Here is a 21,753-nt window from a genome sequence, read left to right as displayed (position 1 = left end):
AGGGTTTTTTTTTTTAATGCTGGTTTTGGTGTGTCTGCCTTCTCTGTGGGAAGGCATTTAAAGTATTTCAGGTATCAGCCAAAATACTCCATTTTCAGGTGTTAATTTTTCAAGAAAGGTAAAGTATTCAGTAGAGAACAAATATTCTAATTAAGCTTATCATTATAGTAAAACCTCAACTTTCTGTTGAAAAGCAGTTTAACAAGAAAGTAAAATTTCACCCAGCATCAAGGGGTCTTTTCTGATGCGTCTACAGGCAGGAGAAACATTCACAGCATTCTCCCAAGGGAAGGCTTTCCCCTCAGAGCTGAACATGACCCAGTGCCATACAGGATTCACCTCTTCCTTTTGACCTGAGCCCTTCCAGCAGAGCAAGGGTAGCCTGGTTTCAGACAGCAAGACAGAGCTTCACTGAAGCCCATCTTAAATACTCATTTCAGCCCATCACAAAGCAAGGGAAAAAAAGGGGAATTTTCTAGCTCCTTCACCATCCAGTGTCACTTTCTAAGGTCACGTGCAGACCCAGGGGGAAAGCTGATGTTTGCTGACCACCGTGCCTGGACTTTGCAGAACAGACACACAAGTTGAAACTGTTGACATTCTCTGAGGAACCTCTCCCGACATTTGTTTTAAAGAAATTAAATCCAGAAACACCACGGCAATAAAGGAACAGGATGCTTATTCCAAGCTTCAGCTTCTGAACATTTTGTTGCAACAGAGAAGGCAGGTGTTTCAGCCTTTCCTGCTGCTTTCTGTTTGTTGAAGACATTAACATTTTTTTCAGTAGTTACTGCACCTGTGACAGAGGCTACATGCTTCTGTTTCTGAAAAGATATATTTAAAAAACCCTAAACCTTTGCTTTCTAAGTTTTCTAAGAGTTTTTGGATTCTAAGTGGCGAAGTCATTGCTGAAAGAGTCCTTTAGCTTTTAAATTATATAGGTCAGGTTTCTCAAGATACTCACAAGCCTGAATACTTTTGAATTTTAAAAATTGGTAATTGTTTTGAATTTTTGCTTTGTTTGAATTGTTTTGAATGTTTGTTCTCAGTAACTGTTGGTACCAGACTGATGGCAGGTATTCAAACATCTCAGCCTTCATGTAATCATAGAATGGTTTGGGTTGGAAGGGACCTTAAAGATCACCTAGTTCTGACCCCTCTGGATAGGCAGGGATACGTTCCACTAGATCACATTGCTCAAAGCCCCATCTAACTCTGCCTTGAACACTTTCTGGGATTGGGGCATCCACAGCTTCTTTGCCAAAAGAGTCTGTGCAACCCTGTGGCTTTCTTCAGCTGCCTATAGGTAGCAATGCAATTTACAGCTTGTGAAACTCTGAAGGAATTGCAAATTTCCATGAAACATCTTTCCAAAACAGTTTTCTCCATGTTTCAACAAGCCTAGCTGCATACCTCAACACCGCACCAGTGGTCTAAATTTTAAAATAAAGTACCTTGTTACTGATGGCAAGGACAAAGAGAAAGTTGCAGAATGCAACTGAGGAAGGGCAATGAAGAACTTCTCACATGACTTTTCAAGCTGATTCTGGCTTGGACAACACAGTAGGGAGAATATCTGTAGTCCTTAACCATGTTTTGCCGGAGTGAAGCACCTCAGTGCCAGGTAGACTACACTTCAGCATGTGCATTAAATACACATGCTGAAGAAAAGAGTGATTATTTGGAACTAAAAACCAAAAAACTTGTTCACAAAAACTAGGACAAGGTCAATCTGATCTAAATTTCTGTGTTCAGAAAAAGCAATGGATATAACAGGCTCATAATCTCATACTACAAGAGTGCAACTGTGCTGGCTCATCTGCATGGATGGAGCTGGGTGATTTTAATGACAGTTCAAGCTCACACTGATCTCCAGAGTGGAAATCTAAAACCATCTTTTTCCAAGGGTGTTTAACTTCGAAGATGTGTTTAAATTCCAAGGTTGCGGTTTTGAGTCTCTCCCTTTTCAGGCTGTAGAAATGTCAAGGTCAAAATGAAACAGCTCCAGGATTATAATAAACAGGGGACAAAGAAGCATCTCACACATTCAGCATGTTATCCTCAAGAGAACCTCCCTGCAAAAACAGAACTGACCTGCAACCCCCACCTCGGACACTGCAAGCCCATAGATTTGGGTGCAACCTCCAGGAAGCTCCTTTAAAAGTCTCTATTTAGGGGGGTCCAATCTCTTTCTTTGTGCCAGCCCTAAAGCACAACCAATCCTCAGGCAAATATGGTCCCTTCTGACCAGGGGCAAGAGGGAAATCCAGCTCAATCCAGCAAATGTCAACCTCATCTAGAGGCAAAGGAGAGCTTCCAGTGAGAAGGTTAGGGGGGGTTCCCCAGTTTTCAAAGATCAAAACACAGATACACTGGCATTCAGGAATTTGACTGCACCTTCCTATCCTTATTCTGTAACAAGTTCTCCAGTGTCATCTTAGCTTTAGAGGACTCAAATCTGCTCTTTGCAGCAGCTAATGTTTAGCTCAGGGCTACTAACTCTCAGAAGTGTCTCTTTGGCTTTCATCTCATGCAGCCCTGTCCAAACCTTCTCACTTCTCACAGGTCATGTTTGTGTGCTTGTCTGCCAAGGAGATTCAATCCATCCCAAAGAGGCAGACTCTTTCCTCCTCATCTGGTAGCCTAAACTCACCCCCAGCACGTCACTGACAGGTGTAGTGTCAGAGCTTTCCTGGTTTGAGTTTCTCTTGCTCTGAAGTACCTTAAATCAATCTCTTCATCCTTTCCACTGATGATGCTTTCTCCCAGAGTACTTTGTCTGTGGTCTTTGGTTTGATAATGACCCAAGCTCACTGCATGACAGCAGAAACCACAGGAGGGGAGTGAGTGCAGAGCCATTCTCTGCCTTTTCTCACAGCTCTGCCTTGCCAGCATGGAAATACTGTCACTTCTCCACTCTCCATCCAATTCTCAATGGTGCATCTGATAAAGACATTTAAAGGCATGAAAGGAAATGAAAGTGCTCCATCCCACTGGAAGCCACCAGGAGCTGGGTATCAAACCTTCATTTCTGTTGTTGGAAGTCCTCCTCCAGGGCTTTAGTGGAGGAGCAAACAACTGATGTGCAATCTATTCACTGTTCTCCCCTGCTTATTTCACAGCTTGAAGAAAAGACAATAAAACCAGGGACTTCAGCTCAGCCAGTTTTGCCTGATTTGTCTGTTTTTGTTGCCATTCTGTGTTTCAGCACCAGGACTTCTCCAAATTTTATTTTTATTTCTATTGTCAGTGTCCCAAGACATAAATGGGAATGGAGTGCCACCCCACCACCCTGCAGCACACCAGCACCAGTGCTGGCTGGTGGCAGAGGACTCAGATCTGGACCCTAGGAACAGGCATTTAAAAAAACATAAGAGAAAAGGGATTCCGGGTAGTCGATGGTGTTCTTGTAGGTACTGGTTATTTTTAATTCAATGTTTTAAGTTTTGTAGTACCTGGCCTTTTTGCATGGCCTGGGATCACACAATCCTAGAATGGCTTAGGTTGGAAGAGACCTCAAAGATCATCTACTTCCAGCTCCCCTGCTATGGACAGAGGCACCTCTCATTAGACCAGGTTGCTCAAAGCCCCATCCAACCTGGCCTTGAACACTTCCAGGGAGGGGGCAGCCACAGCTTCTCTGGGCAACCTGTGCCAGTGTCTCACCACCCTCATAGGAAAGAAAATCTTACTAACGTCTAATCTCAATTTGCCCTCTTCCAGTTTAAAGCCATTCCCCCTTGGACTATCACTACACGCACTTATAAAAAGTCCCTCTCCAGCTCTCCTGTAGGCCCCCTTCAGGTATTTGAAGGCTGCTATAATTCTTCTCCAGGCTTAACAACTCCAGCTCTCTCATCCTGTCTACACAGGAGAGGTACTCCAGCCCTCTGACCATCTTCATGACTCTCTGGACTTGCTCCTATACCCCCAGTGTTGGGGACTCCAGAACTGGACTACAGTACTGGACCCTGAATGAATATTTTGACTAACAGTGGTAAGTAGAAGGAAAAAGTTTTTTTAGTTCTGGAAAGCTTCTCTGGCCAAACTACTCAAATTACAAATTACTGTATGGCTTACCCAGGTTGTCACAGCTTCTGTGGATAAGACTGTTTTTCTACAAGACACTGAAAATCTGCCTGTTTAATTACCTCAGTTTCCCTGTTCATGGAGGAGAGATAAGATCTCCCTCCCGATCTCAACTCATTAATATTGGTAAATTGTTCTGAGATTAGGGGATAGTTGGAACTATTTATAGGAATGTAAAATGCCATTTCTATTAGGTGCAAGTTACCATGCAATTAAAATATACTGAGCGTCACAATATGTAGCAAATGGGACATTTTGCTTTACATCAGCCAAGAAATGCTAAGTGGCTCGATGAGTCCTAGTTGCTTATTTTATTCTTTTTGCCCTGAAAAAACTCATTAAGGAAATGTACTGGGCCAGAATGTGATGCTTATCAAGATGTAATATCTCTCAAAGTTCCCAGCCCACAGGGAAAAGGATGTCTATGTGAACAAATCAAAGTCCTCTCCCCCCAGATCTACAAAATCTCCCCACAGATCTACAAAATGCAGAGGCTACAATTTGCTGTCAAAGCAGAGGGATGTGAACCATGGTTACTTCCTTCTGTACCTCTTAAAGGAGATTTCCATTCTGTGGGTATATATAAAGAACAGTCTCTGCTCTCAGTCCTTCCAGAGAAGGGGAACAGAAGATCCTTTGAATCTCAGCTTTCCTCAGCTTCCTCCAATATCTTCTACAGAGTGACTAGGGAGAACTTTTATTGGCTCATTCTCCTACAAATGAATTTATTTTATTCCTTCCAAACGGTTGCATAGAGTCTGTTCCCATTTCTGCTTAGGAGAGCTTTGTGAGAGGCCATTTCGACAAGACCACTGCAGTATTTCATACCATTTCCAGACAATTTGTAAACCCTTACAGTGTCCCAGAATGATTCATTATTTTTCTACAAATATGAAGCAGTGTTTGTGTGTGTGTTTGTGAACATGCATGCTCATGAAGAATGAAGACAGGCAGTTCCCCTAGGCCCAGAGGCAGGAATAAATATCAGCCCAGATTCCTTTTTTGTCATGTATGGTTTATCGTGGGGTTTTATTAAAGTTGTTTCACCCCTCCACATTTTAGGTTTCAAATGAACCCCAATCAGAAGGTAGCACTCTTACTTGTTTCTGTTTCCCAGACTCAGGAAGACCCAGTCTACCATGTCCCAGAGGTATAATCCTATGTAAATAACTCACTCTAACGATGATCACTGGCTTTGGCTTTAATCACCCAGGGGAACACAAATTAAAGACATCCCTCATCCTGGATTACAAGGCCTAAATTTAATCTCTGTTAAGTTTTCAATATGATTAGTTTTGTATCAGCTTTCAAACCAAACAGCACCTTGCTGGTAATTTCTGGATGAAAATACATTAACCCAAGTGAGTTCAGAACAAGGAATCTAAAAATCCTAGGCTCTGGAATTATTTCCTAAAAGCTGTCTCAAATACTCTCTGTAAATTTCCATCCAATACAAAGTAATCCCAAATGGAAGGCTCAAGGGAGTAAAAATCAGAAAATCTGCCAGAACAAATGCTCAAAATTTGCTTGGGACTACAGCCCAAGCACTCTTTTGCAGCAGGATATAAGAAATAAATCCACGTAGGCTTTCTCTAGCTGTACTAAAATTCTGGAACTTTTAAAGTACCAAGCACCAGAACCTCTTCCCTTTTCACATTATTTAGGTTATTGCTACAGGTGCTAAAAATGATTTGCTCCTTTCAGTTACATGTAGAGTTGAGTGAGAAATGTCTCTTAATTCCCAGTTAAATGATTAAAAGACCATGCCAACACGTACTGTGGTGCATAAGAAAAAAAATCCTTTTGATGCTTTCCATCACTGACAGAGCCTTCCTTGGGAGTGACAGACTGCCAGGGAGACCAGCAGAAAAAAGACTGTTGGCTGTAACAAGTTTTAAAAGGAAGTATCGAGCCTTCACTAAACATTTTCTTCTCTTTGCCTGCCCCATCATTATCCCCTTTGCATACACAATGGTACCTTACTCAAAAAGTTGTGTTAGTCTGATTTGTCTGGCTAAGAAAATATCAGCTGAAAGAATAAATCTGGGGAGGCTGCAAGTAAAAACACTCATAGAGCTGATTTTAGAAACATATCCTGTTGTGTACCACAAGTTTAAGAGTCCAAATCCCTCATCAAGGAAAGAGAAAGTCATATGACAGGTTAAAGAAATCCAAAGCAAATATGAATGTTAGCTTTGTTGTATGGTCCTGTAAAACAAGCTGGATAAAGTTACTTGTTGGTTTGACTTGGTGATCAAAATCTCTTGCCATACTGCAGTGACCCTTTTGACTTTGATTTCTCCACTATGCATCAGCCACTGTTGTCTCTCCAGCTTATTGTTAGTGTCTGTATTAAGCTGTTCTAGCAGTGAATGTGATTATCTTGTGTGTTTTAACTCATGCTTCTACAGTGAAAAAACACCAGAGGCAGATCATACAAATAATAATAATCCTATACAGTCCCAAAAAGGTTTGGGAAAAGCTGTGGAAAAACAACATTGCAAGCTTTGTATTTTATAGAACGGGAATGAGGCTGATGCCCATAAAACGAATGATTTCTCCTACCTTGCTGGCTTTCAGTATCTCAAACATCAGAGGCAACCCTTGTGTGATGAGCTCCTCTGTGTACTCTTCTTCCTGAATGGATTTGAATTCCTTCAGCAAGCACTGGATCAGGGGTCGTCGGTGCTGCTGGAAGGACGTGCGCAAGGACTCCAACCACGTGTGCAGCGTCCAGGGAACACCTACGGATGGAGGACAGAACTCATTCCCAGCTTCAGAGAAGGATGTGTAACCCTTAGTTATGTTAATCTTCATAAGATTTTAAGCAAAAGCTGCCAAATAAGCCTAGAAATCAAATTTCTATTTATCCCCACTTGAGAAGGACCTAGTGCCCAGAGGCTCTCCTCCAAGTGCCTAAGAGAAGACTGTGGTCTCTCTGCTCATCTAGCCCTCAGCTTGTCTGCTGAGACTGCCAATTTGTGGTAATTGCTGTGGTGCTCTGCGATGCAAAAGCCTTTTGGAGACTAGATTTACACTAACTCATTTGTTTGAATGTGGCCCTGGAGAGCCATTAAATGGTAAAAAAAAATCATTTTGGTCATTTCCCACCTGGATTCAAACCGCTGGTCTTCAGATTAAAACTTTCTTTAAGTGCTACCCCATGTTGTCTCCTGATCACTACAGTTTTCCCTAAACAGCACTGGGCAAGCTAAGTAGATCAGCCTTTCCAAGTAGTTTGTTGTGGCTGAACCACTCTCCAGGAACTTAAAGGGAACTGCTCCCCATCCATGGAGCAAAAAAGCACACAGAGCTAATGTACCTCTGCAGGCATTAGGCTGGGGATGACCTAGTTTCTGCTTTTGCAGAACAGAGTGGGAGGAAACACAAGCCTGGTGTTTGGCTACGAGAAGGCTTTTCCTTCCCCTTCAGCAAATGTCCAGTGCCTGGAGAGCAGCCCCATTGCTCTCTTCTCCCTCCATCTGCCTGCTGAGCCCACACACAGAGCTCAAAACCACTGCGTACCCCAACCCATGCTGGATGCCTTCAGGGCTGTAGGGGAGCAGCAGGCAGAGGCATGCTGGGCACCCAGGTCTGTCTCTGAGCACAGATTCATGGGGGTGGTAAACACACTGCCCAGTCTGATTCCCAGCCACCCTCCCCATGGGCAGAAGCAATCTCCCAGCAGGTTGGCATGATGTCCAAGCCCTTGGGCTGGCACAAATTAGCACAATGAGAAGCCACTTCTGCTCTCTGAGGTTCACAAACCCCAGAATATAGATTATTTTTAATGGCGGAGTGCTTTATGGCAGAGTGCAAAAGACGAGCTAGTGGAGGTGGCCTGCAGGAGGCACGCACTGCCCCAGAGCCTTAGCTAATGCTCTGTCAAGCATCAGTGAAGATGGCTGCTGGTGGAAACCACACCATCCTGCAGAAAAGTGTCAGTGGACCCTAATGCTGTGGAGCCAAAATGGGTTGAGAACCCGCCACTGAGTTTGAGGAAGTCAGAAATTTTTTTAAAAATTTTTTTTTTCCCTGTTGAAACAACAGCCTGTCAAAAGAGACACATTTTTTTTACAGCTGTCCCTCCCCAGGAAGAGAAGAGAGAGGGACAGGACTGACCTATGCTCCGTATGTCAATGGTGACATCCACGTAGCCGTGCTCAGCACTGTGGTACATGGCCTCCTTCAGGGCTTTCAGCTTGGCCTTGCTGTTGCGGCTGGCGCAGAGCGGGGCCGCCGCCGAGTCTGGCAAATCCGTCCCCTCCGCCAGGATCTCCTCCAGGGACAGAATATCACTCTTCTCCTTCTCTGGCTGAGCAAGCAGCTTACGGAAGACGTTCCTGTCAACCACAGCATGGCAGTGAGAGGGAGGGGAAAAGAGGGGTGGGCGAGCAGAACCAGCAGCTGGGCTTCCCTTGTGCCCAGGATGCTTGCTGTGACACGGCAAGTTAGGACAACCTATCCAGGAAACCATTCCCAATTAATGGCAGGACCAGCTGAGAGCAGACCTGAGGCGGTCCCCGCTCCTGCTAGCCCACCTGCACTGCCTGGGCCATGTCTTCAAGATGCTGCTGTCGTGATAGGAACTGTACAGATGCCACAGACATGATGGCATCTCATGGGAACAAGAGACCCATGAGCTAAACGCAACCCGAGAGTTTTCCCCATAATCAGGGAAGGCTGAGGCGCCTCTGGGCAAGCTCTCAGGACTTGCACCACGGAGAGAAGGGAGCTGCCTGGAGCTACTGAAAGCATCACCACTCAAATTAACACTCAAAGCAGTCCGGGAAAGCTGGAGCAGCTAAGACATTCAATGAGGCCAGTCAGGGCAGGTTCAAGCACATCTGGGGCTACCCTGCAAAGCCACTGATCCAGCTGGGCCATCAAACAGCAAAGCCCAAACTCAGAGAGACGTGGTAGCCTCAGGTTCACACCAGCATAACCTCATCAATCTGGAGCAGCTCTTGGTTTCTGCAGCTGTGACAAGAGAAACCAGGCCGGCTCCCAGCCCACCTCCCTTGTACTCTGAAGTCCTCCCTACACCTGCTTATTCCCCAGCGTGGAGTGGCAGCAGGGCATAGTGTGTCCCCCAAAAAAAAGCTGGGGCAGAGAGGGAAGGAGGCAGAAGCGTGCACGAGCAGTGTGCAGGTAGGAACATCAGAGCCAGGGCCTGCGATACACACAGTCAGCAGCCAAGCTCCAACACGGGTTGGAGCATTCAGTTACTGAGAGGTCTGCAGGGTGGTTTGCTTAAGCCCCAAGTCCTCTCAGACACACAGCTCCCACTCACACCACCTGGCAGCAAGGCCAGGGCAGTGAACGTGAGGCTCCAAAACCCAAAACTCTCCTCTTCATCCCAGGGATCCCTTGCAGGCTGCAGGTGGGCAGCGCTGTGCGAACCCGCCCTGACATGCCATCAGCATGTTGTTGGACTGGCAGCTTGTCTCTAAGCAAACAGATGGTAGGTACTGTCTCTAACCTGTATCTATGTTCCTCTGGATGGCTACAATCAGAAAAGTAGGAACGTGAAGATCATAGTACTAAATCAATGGAATTAGACACTGCAGTCATCTCTTGAGTGTTGCAAGATCATGCATGCCAGGTGCTCATTTCCCATTTTTTTACTTTTTTTTTTTTTTTTTTTTTTTTTTTTTTTTTAATTTGCAGCATACATCCAGCATTAAGACACACAGGACTTTACTATAAACACAGATGCAGAAACTCTGTTCAATGACAAGGTTGCAGCAGTACAGACAAAATCCACCCCAAACCTGAGAAAGACGTGAACAAGAAATTCAGAAGGAATGTTTCTGGCATTCCTTTCTGCTATCACATCAGCTGCCATTTAACAAACACAGCATTGCAACATACCACAAGGAGTCCCCTTCATTGGTTTTTTTTTTCTATCAGCTATCAAAAAGCAGCTTGTACCACCAACTGGTTAAATTCACATGCTAGCAAAACCCCTTAATTCTCTGCTCAGTTGGTGGCATGTTCAATCGTTCATGCAGAACTTTCACCCATCTGGCCAAACTGGATGCCCAGGCAAAAAATAAGCACTTGAAGGATGCCACTAGACTTGTTACCACTCTACCTGTGTCCATGTGCAGCAGCCTGACTGAAAGAGTTCATGTCACCTTGTGGAGTCATGGAAATGCCATTCCTGTACATTGTTCCTATCATGGGATCAGCTCCGCGCTCCAAAAGCAAACTGACCAGCTCAAAATTTCCTGTAAGTCAAGAGATACATTTTTACTTCTTTTAAAATGCAGTATTTGCTCACCTGGACCACAGATCCTAAATGAAGAATTTATTACAGTGGGAGGGGAAAGTCCTTACCAGCAGCTGCTGCTAACTGTAAAGGAGTTTCAGAGTAATTTTCCTCTCCATGCTCCAAGGAACCTTCTACCTTTGCTCCAGCATCCAGCAACAGCTAGGAAGAAAATTTCACTACTTAGAGCAACTGGGGGTATCACAGTTTTCAGAGTTCATGAGCAGTGACAAATGAGAGCCTAATGCTGCCTTTTATCTGAAAACCAGATACAATGGAGACAAGTGACATGCAAATTTTGCCCATCTTTTCATAGTGGCAAATTGATTCCTTTTTTCGCTCATTTTACACTGCCAGACACCAGGAGCACTGGTGTCCAACTTCAGAGCCAAAAAAGTGTAACTCGGTGTTTTTGAATGGGAAATGGGGTAAAGTCAGCGTTAGAAAGTAATGCACTGAAGATGGAGGTACCAAAAATTAGCCCAGCAAGCATCCCTCCTTCACAGTCTTCTGGAAGACCAGCACCTTCCTAAAAGGGATCAGATTTTGGTTGCCTCCATCTTTTATATAAAGACATGGCCAGAAGAAAAGCCACATTTAGGAACCAACGAATTAAAAATCTGTGATCTCCATCAGGGACACTTCCATGTAAATATCAACAATGCTGAAAACAAAAGTGGCCAAGCAGAGTGGGATGGAGCCTCTGCTCCACCTCCCTCTTGACCATTTCTGTCTTGAGGCCTTTACATTTTTGGCACTTCATTAAGTGTGCCATAGACACAGCTGTTTTGAAGAATAAACCTTCTTGACTTTCAAGATGCCAAAGCACAGAACCAGCATACCCCATGCAACACCTCACTGGGGTGAGGAGAGGGGGTGCTTCTTCCCCTTTGGAGCAGCACAAGGGCTTCTCCTCAACCCAGGCAGTGGTTTTGTGTTTGCTAGAATAGTATAGTGTAAGAAAGTGTCATGAATGAGTAAACAAACATATAGAACAAGTGGTCAGGAAGGAGCACAAGGAGTTGTCAGACTTTCTTTGGTGCAACTTTGCTTTAAATTTGTCCTTTTTAAACCTCATATTGGTTAAAGTTTGAATACCATATCCATTATATAATAGGTCTATTATATATATATATATATATCAGTACACTCGAAGAAGCAGAAGTAACCAATATGAGTATGACAAAACTGGTTTGAGGCGGATGTAGTTAGAACTGAAGAGGAGAAACAAAAGAATGAGATGCAGGTAGGGAAATACAATAATACCTGAACTACAGGAATATGTCCATGCAACACAGCAAATGTCAGAGCTGTCCAATGGCGGGTCTCAGGGTGGACGGATGGGTATTTATGAGCAGTACTGACAACCTACAAACAAATTAAAGTTATTTTTTTTTTAAAGAGCTATACTATACGTAATAAAATTCAACCTGCCTGAAAGCCAGGCATGTGAGGGAGTAAGTGAAATAGAAAACCTGGGAAAGGTGCTTTATAAAATGATTGGCTTCATTTTTTTTTTCCTGCAAAAATTTTCTCAATATTAAAGCTGTTCATGCTGATTTGACAGCTTGAATAGAGTTCATACCAAATCAAGTCTTTTTACCAACTATTGTAGCTCCATCTAAACCACTGGCCACCAGATACTTTTGCACAAGGTCAAAACATCCACAGCTGGTAACAGCAGCACACACTGGGGAAGCAGGGAGGGATCAGGTTGCTTATACAGCTAAGGACCACTTCCACTGACTTCTCCAGATTGTGTATCAACCACCCTGGGTCTTGGGATTGCTCCAAGCCCAAAAGGAATTATTTCTACATAAATCAGTATGACTTTTGTCACTGCCATTATGAAAGACACATCACAAGCCCTATGCTAGAGTTCACAGATGTGCTTCCAGATTCCTCCTCTCCCACAGGAGGAAAAAAGTCAGCTGAGAAGTGATGGGGCAGAGCAGCATTTCAGAGATGTTTTAAGAAAACTCCTTTTTACTGCTGTCTCCTGCCTGAGTCAAGTTAAAAGAGCAGCATGGTGACAGTTAAAAGAGATGATAACTATATCCTTAGAAAACAAAATGGTATTTTTCACATTTCTCCTTCCATTTTCTATGCCTCAGTGCCTGGTGCCTCTAATGTAGACATTGGAGAAGATTAATAACCACTCTTTTCTTCAGTTTCCCTGTCTCAAAGATGGGGGTATTAATATTGATGAGCTTCGCAGAGATGGTAAAATCTAATGAATGTTTGCAATCCGAGACTGCACACTCAAATGGAGTGTGACACTAAAATTTAAAATCTTATTATTTATCTTCAGAGAAGGACTAAAATCAGAGTAAAAAATGCACCATCTCTCTGTCTCATCAGTCAGCTATGCTTTCTCTACCTTGTCTGAAGTACTTTTATCCATGTAGCGGGGGAGGGCCAGTTATTAAATGCATTAGCAGCTCGCATTTACAAAAGTGCCACATTCGGCATTTTGATAGAAGCACATGGCCAGGCCCTCAGTCCCAAGGACAGGAATTAGGGCAAAACCTGAAGAGCCCATGCAGATCCTGCAGCTTGCCAGAAGAGTGGATCTGAGCCAGCATCTGGGTGTTATCACCCAGATTTGCCGAAGAGCAGGCCTAAAATGCAATAGTAGGAGTGTAGTGGTGTCTGAGCACAGGCACAAGGCTTCTTTGGGTCTGGGTTTGCTCAGAGGGAACAGGCTCAAGCAGCTCAGGTCCTGGGGTTTAATGCTGGGGAGCAAGAGCAGTGAAGGGTGAGGATGGGCAGGGTCACGGTTCAGTGAACATACCCAGCTCCTCCTCAAGCAATGGATTCTCACCACTGTTTGGGGCAGCCTATGGCAAGCATCAAAGAAAACAAAGTCATTTTAACTCCTTTGCTCCTTTTTTTTTTGGGTTAGAGTTCTTTCCAGTTGAAACAGTATTTGCAAAAGACCTGTGGTTGACTGGGCTTTTAAGACCTCAGCCGAGTTTTACTGAGCAGCTACGGGTGCCATTAACTCCAGAGCAAATTGGAACTTCTCAGCACATCTGGAAATGAGTCCATTTTTGCTAAAGATGGGCAATCAAAAAGGGAGGCACCCAGCATTTGAGGCTACTTTTGGAAACTTATATATATAGCTGATTCACAAAGTGAAAGAGAGAAAATGATGCAGGCACCTGACAGAGTATTTATTTTTGTTCATGGTTGATTTGCCTTTTTTTTTTTTTTTCCTGTAATTGCCCAATTTGCACAGTTGGTTGTGTTATGCACAAATCATCTCATAATTGCACACTATAATTACTCACAGTTCTTGTCCCAAAGTGTTTTCATTTTATTTTAGAGCAAACACTCTACATAAATGAATCAGGGAGGTTCACATTCCTCAGTGGAGCTGTTCTCTCAGATGTCAGCAGTTTCAGATAGACAAAACTGCTTAAATTTGGATGTAGTTCAAGTCTGGAAGATTACTGGAGCAACTGGGAGAACTGCTCCTAATGAAAACTAGTTCTAGGAACCAAATAATGCCAAGTCACCTCTGAGACACAGACAGGGTTAAAGGGAAGATCAGTCTCCAGGCTCATCCAGTCTTAGGTCTGTCTATTGAGAGTGTTAACATGGGTTGGAATATTCAATTACTGACAGGTCTTCAGGGTGGTTTGCTTGAATTTGGAAAGGGAAGAGGTGAGAGTGGAACTGAAATCATCAGCTGATTTCACCTGAGCCATGGAACAGCAATCAGATAGTAATGACTATCAGTCATTACAGGTGACATCCATTTCTACTTTTAAATTAGATTTTTTAGAAGTGCAAAATGTCTGGCTGAAAGTAGTGACTACAATTTATCAGCTCGCTCAAGTCCAAACAGAACAGATGGAACACAGATAAGTGAAGCAGACAGCTTAATTTACTCATGACCTCAACAAATTGAAACTGGAATAATGAACAAATAATTCTTTCACAGATCTTCAAATGCCTCTTTAAAAAATGTACATACCTGTATTGCTCAGAGTCAGATCACAATCTGCTTGGTGGACAGATTGTGTGAATTTGTGATGTGCTTTCAAAGAGATGTTTATATTCTGGAAGCTTCAAGCTCCTCATGCAAGTTTTTAGCCCAAGGCACTTTGTAAAACAAAACAGTGGAACTTCCATTGCATTTGTGTTCTGGGGATGCTTAGCTGGAACACCCCAATGCATAGAAAGGCTCAAGCCAATTTGGAAAGTTATCAGACAGAAATTTCTTTTACCCTCTTAATTTTAACTCAGCCAAGATTCAGGGAGTCCTTGCAATACCATTAGAGCCGTGCTCCCTGCTAGTGCTAATGCCTGTATTCACTTGCAGTGTGCAAACACAACTAAATCAGTATTACCTGTGAGGTAAGTCCCATGACCTGACCCCAGTGCAGTGAATCCCAGTGGTAACCTAATGCAGTTTGATTTCACTATTGATTGCAAGTGGTGCTGTCCAGAATAAGACAAATTTATTTTCTTTTAAATTCTTGGCATTTTCCCTCCACTGCGGTTTCAGGGGGTAGGTTAAGATGTAAACAATTAACAGAACAAAGATACAACCAACAAAAAGTCCTCACCTCAGCATTCAGATCTGCTCCAGCATCTAGTAGCATCTGCACCATAGCCTCATCACCCCTGACACAAGCATACATCAGTGGAGTCATGCCCTAGTCATTTTTTGGAGTTAAAAAACAAAGGAATTGACAAATTTAACACAGAACTATCTTTGATTTTTTAAAAAACCATTACTAAAGCATATATCATCAAGACTAACAGTATGTATTTAATAAAAGCCATTATCTCTGTAACAGACATGCCCCTAAGACTAGCAAGAGCCAACTATTTTTGTAGAATCTCCATTTTTGTTACCATTTGTTTTGAATTTTTTTTTTCATATTGTCCTCAGCATGATGAGTGAAACTAGGCTTGTCAGCCTCACCTCCATCTTCATATACTAAACAGAGCATCTTTGCCTTGGGCCCCCGTACAGAAATGTTTTTATGAAAGCAACCATATTTTCACTGGCATTTTAAAAAGACAATAATTCTCTTTAGTTTTCCATTACTGCAGTTTCAAAAAATCTAACTTTTTCATTTCTGCAAGAGTCTTAACAAACATCCCAAACTCCTCCTATGGTAGTTTAGAATTGGTGGGCACATCTTTCTCAACGTGAATACTGTGATGGGCTGGACGTGTTAAGGCTTTATATAGTACTCCCCGGCAAACAAGGACTTAATTTTAAATGAAATGTCAGACAGCATTGGTACAAGTTGCTGGGTCTAGGAAAACATGGCCCTGTTTGGAAGAAAAGTAGATTAAGTTCATTACAGAACTACCACAATGCAATTCATATTAATCTGAAATACCTACTGTGGCTGATCACCATTTCCCTGAAGATAAGTATTACTGTGACTGTGGGTAATGAGTTCAGATGAAACCATGAAAAAATCATTAAATCTTCAGTAAATTACAACAGAAAAAGCTCCTTATTAACTACAGTAGGGGGTATTGATCAACAGCCACAAGTTGTTTTGCAGTAAACCTACTGCAGCATGCATCTACCTCTGATCCATGTTTGTAGCCTACCTCGAGGTCCCCTGGTATATTTGCTGTCAGATGACAGCCAGTTTGCTGATTAACAGCCAGTTTGCTGAGCGCTGCCACAAAGTGAAATTATTTTCAGAGAAACTGGAAGTGCCCAGCATGGCCAGACACAGCCATGACACTGCTCTTCCTAGCAAGAGCCCAGCACCAGTATTTTTTTGCTGAACTCCCTCATTTTTCCTGTTTGCATGCGGAGCTTAAAGGTAACGAGTGCTTCTTGAAAGGGCTTCTTGTAGAGAAAATATAAATTTAAAATATAAAGGTTTGTTGCAGTAAGATACCTGAAGCCCCCTTGAAACACACTGAGAATTTTAATGGGATCAAACCTACAGTGTTCTTATGGAGACACAGAGTAAGGGAATAGGCATTTTGGGCATCATGCCGTTAGTAAGACAAAGCAAGTTTATCCCAGACAAGAAGAGTTCTTGGGTGACTTGAAGTTACTTGCAAAGAGAATTTGAAACTACTTCAGCTACAGTCCATTTCCTTTGGCAGCCAATAAACACTACAGGAACAAACAGAACCATGAGAATTACAAAAAAATGTGTTTGGGCCTTGAAACATGTGTATAGGATGGCAGCTTAAAATTAAATACACGTTCCTTGAATTATTTCAATTTCTGTAGGTGGCATCATTCAATAATTAAATCAAACGTTTTTCAGAAGGGAACTAATAAGATCTGAATAAAAGACTTGGAAAGTCCTGCCCTAGGGTTTCCCACTGCAAAACACAGCACGTGGGTAGCTACAGCAAAGAACCCCACAGCAATGCCTGGAGCAAAGGGTCTGCCTGGGACCACATTTTGGCCCTGCTGAAGCCGAAGAACTTATCACTGACTAAAAGAGGACCAGAATGTCATGCTGCAGTAGCAGGGCTTTAAGGAGGTTTCTAACCTCCCCTTGCCCGGCAGCTTTAACCTCTCTTGATGCCCCAGCCTGCTGAATGCAGCATCATTCAGCCCCTCTCTTTGCTTGTGGGAGGAATGGATTTTTAATAAACCCATTATTAGTGTATGACACACATAGAGGAACATGGTAACAACGTGTACAATCAACACAAAGGGCATTCAGCTTTTGGCAAAATAAAAAACATCTCTCCTTTAGCCTTGTATCACTTAAGGCTCTGTCCTGCAAGATGTGGGATGTTTTATTTCAGCGAAGCATTTAAGCACACATTTAATTTTCACTCGAATAGGGATGTGTTCAGAGTTAGGCATATGATTAGGTACTTTGATGAAATCAAGCCAGAATATTCCCAGGTTTCTGCCTGGAGGACAGAAGAAATATGCTGTGAAAAGTTTCCAGGTTCAGACTAACTTAAAACAGTAATAATGATAATTTTTAAAGTATCATGTATGAATCTCGGAATGAGCTCTCCAATACAATTTTTTGGGGGAGGTGGACTGCTCTCTTCTGAAGCTCTTCTCAATATTGACTCAGACTGAACCTACTGAACAGCAACATAATTCTCATTCCTAGAGCAGCTTTCATCTCAGAGGATCTAAACCCACTTACAACCCAGTTTCTGTCCCAAATGCTGCTCCAGGGACAGCAGCCACCTGCTTCCTGGCAATGGGGATGTCACAGTTCTGGGAACATGCAGTGACACTTTCATCAGGGGCACCAGAAAATTCAGGAGACTGTTTCAAAGGGAAACAGTAATACCCATGGCCATCATTTCCCTCTGGGAAGGGGGAACCACCTTGGTGAGCATCACAGTCCTACAGACTGGTGTCAGTAGGCAGAGAGGAAGTTTTATCCCCAGATATAACCACCAGCCTCCTGAAGATGTAACTCCAGGGAAACTCAGGCTCCTCAATTGTTGGATGTTGGCCACAATGACTAATGGAGTGGTAATGTTGCAGAAAGACTTTTACAACTGGAAGGTCAGTTCTAACTGAACTCACTGATGAACCATTTCCTGTTGAGGTTTGGTAGCATACATGACATGCATTGAAAACCTCAGAAGAATGTTCAGTGAAAGGATGTTCACCTCACAAAGCCCTGCCCCACACCACTCTTCATGGCACTGAAGCAGTTTTAAGTATTCAGATCAATGCTAAGCTCTCTTGGAATCTCCTTCCAGCTTCAGCTGACTCAGTTCACTGTTAAGAAGACTGAAGGGGACACATTTATCCTTGTGCTGAGTTACCTCAGTGCCAACAAATCAATACAACTCGAAAAGACCAAACTTAGCATGGATATTCACCTGGTGGTGCTTTAACTCAAGGCAATATAATGCAACAGAAGCACCAATGTTCCACCTATTTCTAGTTCCAAACTGAGGCTCATGTTTTGTGATAAACAGGCATAATTCTCGCATTTCACAGTTGCTTCATTACATTTCTATCTCATTACCTGTTCACTCATGCTGTTGATCCCATCCGGCCCCAGCAAGGATATGGCTTGTTTAACCAGATCCGTTCGGCCACAGTTGAGCATCCGGAACCCCAGGTCCTGCTTGAACTTTGCTTCAGTGGCAACTGCATCCAGTTTCCGAGATGCACAAAAGCAGTCGTCGATTCTATGGATGTGAGAAATAAACTCCCTCAGAGGACAATCAGGACAGACCTCCCTGTCCCTAGGAAAATAATATTTTGCCCCATTTTTTGAAGGCCGTGCACGTACCCATCCTCCTTTGACCTGTAATGGTTCAAGGGAAGTGCTGAATGGGAAATGTTAATGCAAGCTAATAATAAAAGATTGCCCTTGGTCTACCTTTCATGGGACGAGTTAAGCATTTTACAAAAAAACAAAAAAAACCCCCCAAAAAACAACAAAAAAAAAAAGCAAAAAACCATAGCTTTCCTTTGATTTTGTTTCCTTGCTCAAGCAATGCACAGCACATTCTCAACCCAAGTTGTATCTCTGCATGGTAAGGTGATCCAGTCCCCTTGCTCTCTGAAAGGTTTCAGTGGCTTCAGTAAACTTTGAACTTACATTAAAAGGATGTACAATCACTAACAATGCAAGAAAAATAATACCACTCCAGATGCCTTCAATGATCTTACCAGCTCAGCCCCAGTAATATCCTTCTTTGGAGCAGAAAGTGAATGTTACAGAATCACAGACTGGCTGAGGCTGGAAATGACCTACAGATATACATTACCTGGAGAAGGTAATCTTGCCAAGTAATTATGGCAAAAAATGACAAATCCCTTCTGGCTGTGCTTAACAGATGAGATGCCCTTCTTTTAAGGTCTTAATCAAAAGATCCCCAAACTGTAAACTGCTCAAGATATCAATTTCAAATGGAGAAAGAGCTAGGAGTTATTTAAGCCAGAATGTGAATTTAAGCCAGAGAGAGCCAGGCAGTTCTGATCTGATGTTTATCCAACTCAGTTTGATCTTATGAAAAGAAAGATATGATTTTCTTACATGCTGAGGAATGTTTGGGCGGAAGGTGGTGTCCAAAACCACAGTGATTTTGGTGTGAACTTGGATAAAGGGCTGTTGGAGAAAACATCACTTTTGTTCTCCAAAAATGCTAGGTCAAAAAAATGAGGGGCTACTTATGAATGAAAACCATAATACAGACCAAAAGTGGAAGTCATCTATCAAATATTTGGTTCTATTTCGTATGTTAAAAAAAGCAGCAAACCGAAAGAAAAATATAAACAACACATGATTATAATTTACATTTCATCTTTAAAGTGCTTTATCAGAGCTTTATAAAATATGAAGCATTGCTTAATATTCAACAGCAGTATGCAATGAACATGCTGATTATATAGAAGCAGTGGCATGTACTAATAGCTTCATCTCTTCCTTTTTCAATAGAGGAAGGACAGTGAGATGGAAAATTTTGGTCAAAGATTCTGCAGGACTTAGTACTGAAAGAGGCATCAGAGCTGAGGCTTGCTCTCTGCCGTGCTGGGCCACGGCTAGATTGGAAGGCAACAGATACTTTGTTGATGTTCATTCTAATGACCAGTTTGGGGTTTAACTGCTAAAAAGTTTATGTTCTAAGAATGCAAACAAGGTAAGCCTGGAGTATTATCACTCAGGGAAACAAAGATGACACTTCATCACAACAGTATGCTGCAAGACACATAATAGGTAACACTGGGTCACAATAAATATACTGTGATAGCATTAACAGATTCTGGACCACTAATAAGTCTACAAAAGAGGAAGAAAGCAATGCATAGCAAGGCCAGGCTTTCTGCAGTAGTTTCTGAGCAAGCCTAAGGAAGAAACAAACCCAGCACAAATATGCAGGGCTCAGCTCAGTGACACTGAGATCCACGGAAGCAATTGCAGCTTAACACGTTCACACTGCATGGCATATTTCTGACACAAGAGCTACAGCTATGTTTGGTACTTGTTAGCCCCACAGCATGAGATGCTACAGATCATCTGTGCCCTCCTTTAAGATACAGCATAGATAAAGCAAGCTCAGAATTTAGGTGCTGGGGGGTTCGGTGAACAGAGAGAGAGTGTGGACCTCCCAGCTGCAGCTGCCCATTTCCAGATGACTCTGGGCTGAAACTGAGGTGGTTCCTCAGCAAAGTGCAGCTATGGAAAGATCTAGACAGCCTCTGAGGACTGCAGAGGTGTCTGCCACTATGAATCACTGCCTGTGTTAAGCCACTGAGCCTCATCATTTGTACTGAGGTATGTAACATAAACTTTGAATAAAATGGGTCAAATTCAGCACTGGCAGAAACAGACAGAACTTCACTGACGTCAGCCCAGCTCGGTGTATGTGAGGCTCTAGCTGATGATCTCTTCTTCAAAACAAAACAAAACAAAACAAAATGGATTCTGACCTGGGTTGCACACCCACACAAGAGAGGAATGAGGAACAAGGACCTGTGTCACCCATCCTGTATGGGCTGCCCAGATCTCGACTCTGGCATGGTTCCAGAAATTACTTCTCCAGAAGTAACTCCTCCATGAGTTGGCTCTGGTCCTCTAAAAGCTCATCAGTTCACCTGCATAGCAGCCAAGGAAAGCTGTTATGCTAATTACTGCTCATATTAGTTATGGGCAAATTATCACTCCGTAATAAGCTAGGGGCAGATAAGGATCTTGGTCCAGGTACCCTGGGATGCCACAGCTGCACAAGCACTGCAACAATAACATGGATGAAGAGGAGTGCAGAGGCTGCATGGTTGCCAGGACACCTGCACAGGCAAAATGGGATCTAGTTCAAGTGGCACAAAAAAAAAAGAAACCACAACTTAGCATCACTACCAGTGGCCCACTGTCTTTTTATCCCCCAAAAAGGACCCAACGTGAGTGAATTACAGCCCTGATTTATTTGACATAGCAAAGGAAACTATATTGCAAAATTTGACATAGATCATTACTGGTGCCACCACTGTCATATGTTGACTAATAAAATGGATAGTGATCAAACTGAGGAGTTTAATAAAAAAGAGCATGACACAATGGAAAGCAAAGGGGATGCTTCAGAAGAGAATGTCTCAAAAAAACAGGGAGATGAAGGAGTTAAGGAAAAGGAGATTTAAAATGTACAGATAAAAAGCAATGAGGAGACACATCAAAATGATAAGGAACTACAAGTACAAAACAGAACACAGCATCACTTTTAACATTAGAGAAAGCCAACTGAGAAGCCAGTAAAGCAGACAGACTGTGCAGTCACATTTCAAACTGAAAACTGAAAAAAAAAAAAACCTCAAAAAAACCAAACAAACCAAAAGCAGCAACCCAAATCCATCAAAAAACAACAACACTAAGCCAACACAGCACTGCATTTGCTTCCACATCCCCTTTCATACCATCCATTGCATAATGCTGATTCCAACAGGAGCAGAG

The 21,753-nt window shown here is 42.8% G+C and overlaps 1 protein-coding gene across 3 annotated transcripts in view; it reads right to left on the bottom strand.

Moving 5' to 3' along the window:
* ABTB3 (ankyrin repeat and BTB domain containing 3) overlaps positions 1–21,753 on the bottom strand; it is a 178,601-nt gene that overhangs the window by 17,350 nt on the left and 139,498 nt on the right. For 2 of the 3 annotated variants that reach the window (XM_071729122.1, XM_071729133.1), the window contains exons 5-11: positions 18,325–18,490; positions 14,941–15,030; positions 11,630–11,731; positions 10,432–10,525; positions 10,187–10,322; positions 8,212–8,432; positions 6,655–6,833 (exon numbers count right to left, since the gene is read on the bottom strand). In XM_071729122.1, coding sequence (XP_071585223.1) covers positions 6,655–6,833; positions 8,212–8,432; positions 10,187–10,322; positions 10,432–10,525; positions 11,630–11,731; positions 14,941–15,030; positions 18,325–18,490 — 988 coding nt within the window. The remainder of the gene's footprint in view (positions 1–6,654; positions 6,834–8,211; positions 8,433–10,186; positions 10,323–10,431; positions 10,526–11,629; positions 11,732–14,940; positions 15,031–18,324; positions 18,491–21,753) is intronic. The other variant, XM_071729141.1, reaches the window with a different exon arrangement.

Source organism: Heliangelus exortis, chromosome 1, assembly GCF_036169615.1.
Source record: "Heliangelus exortis chromosome 1, bHelExo1.hap1, whole genome shotgun sequence".
In the NCBI taxonomy this organism is placed as follows: domain Eukaryota; kingdom Metazoa; phylum Chordata; class Aves; order Apodiformes; family Trochilidae; genus Heliangelus; species Heliangelus exortis.
Note: the sequence above shows the minus strand (reverse complement) of the source record. Positions and strands in the feature narration are given on the sequence as shown.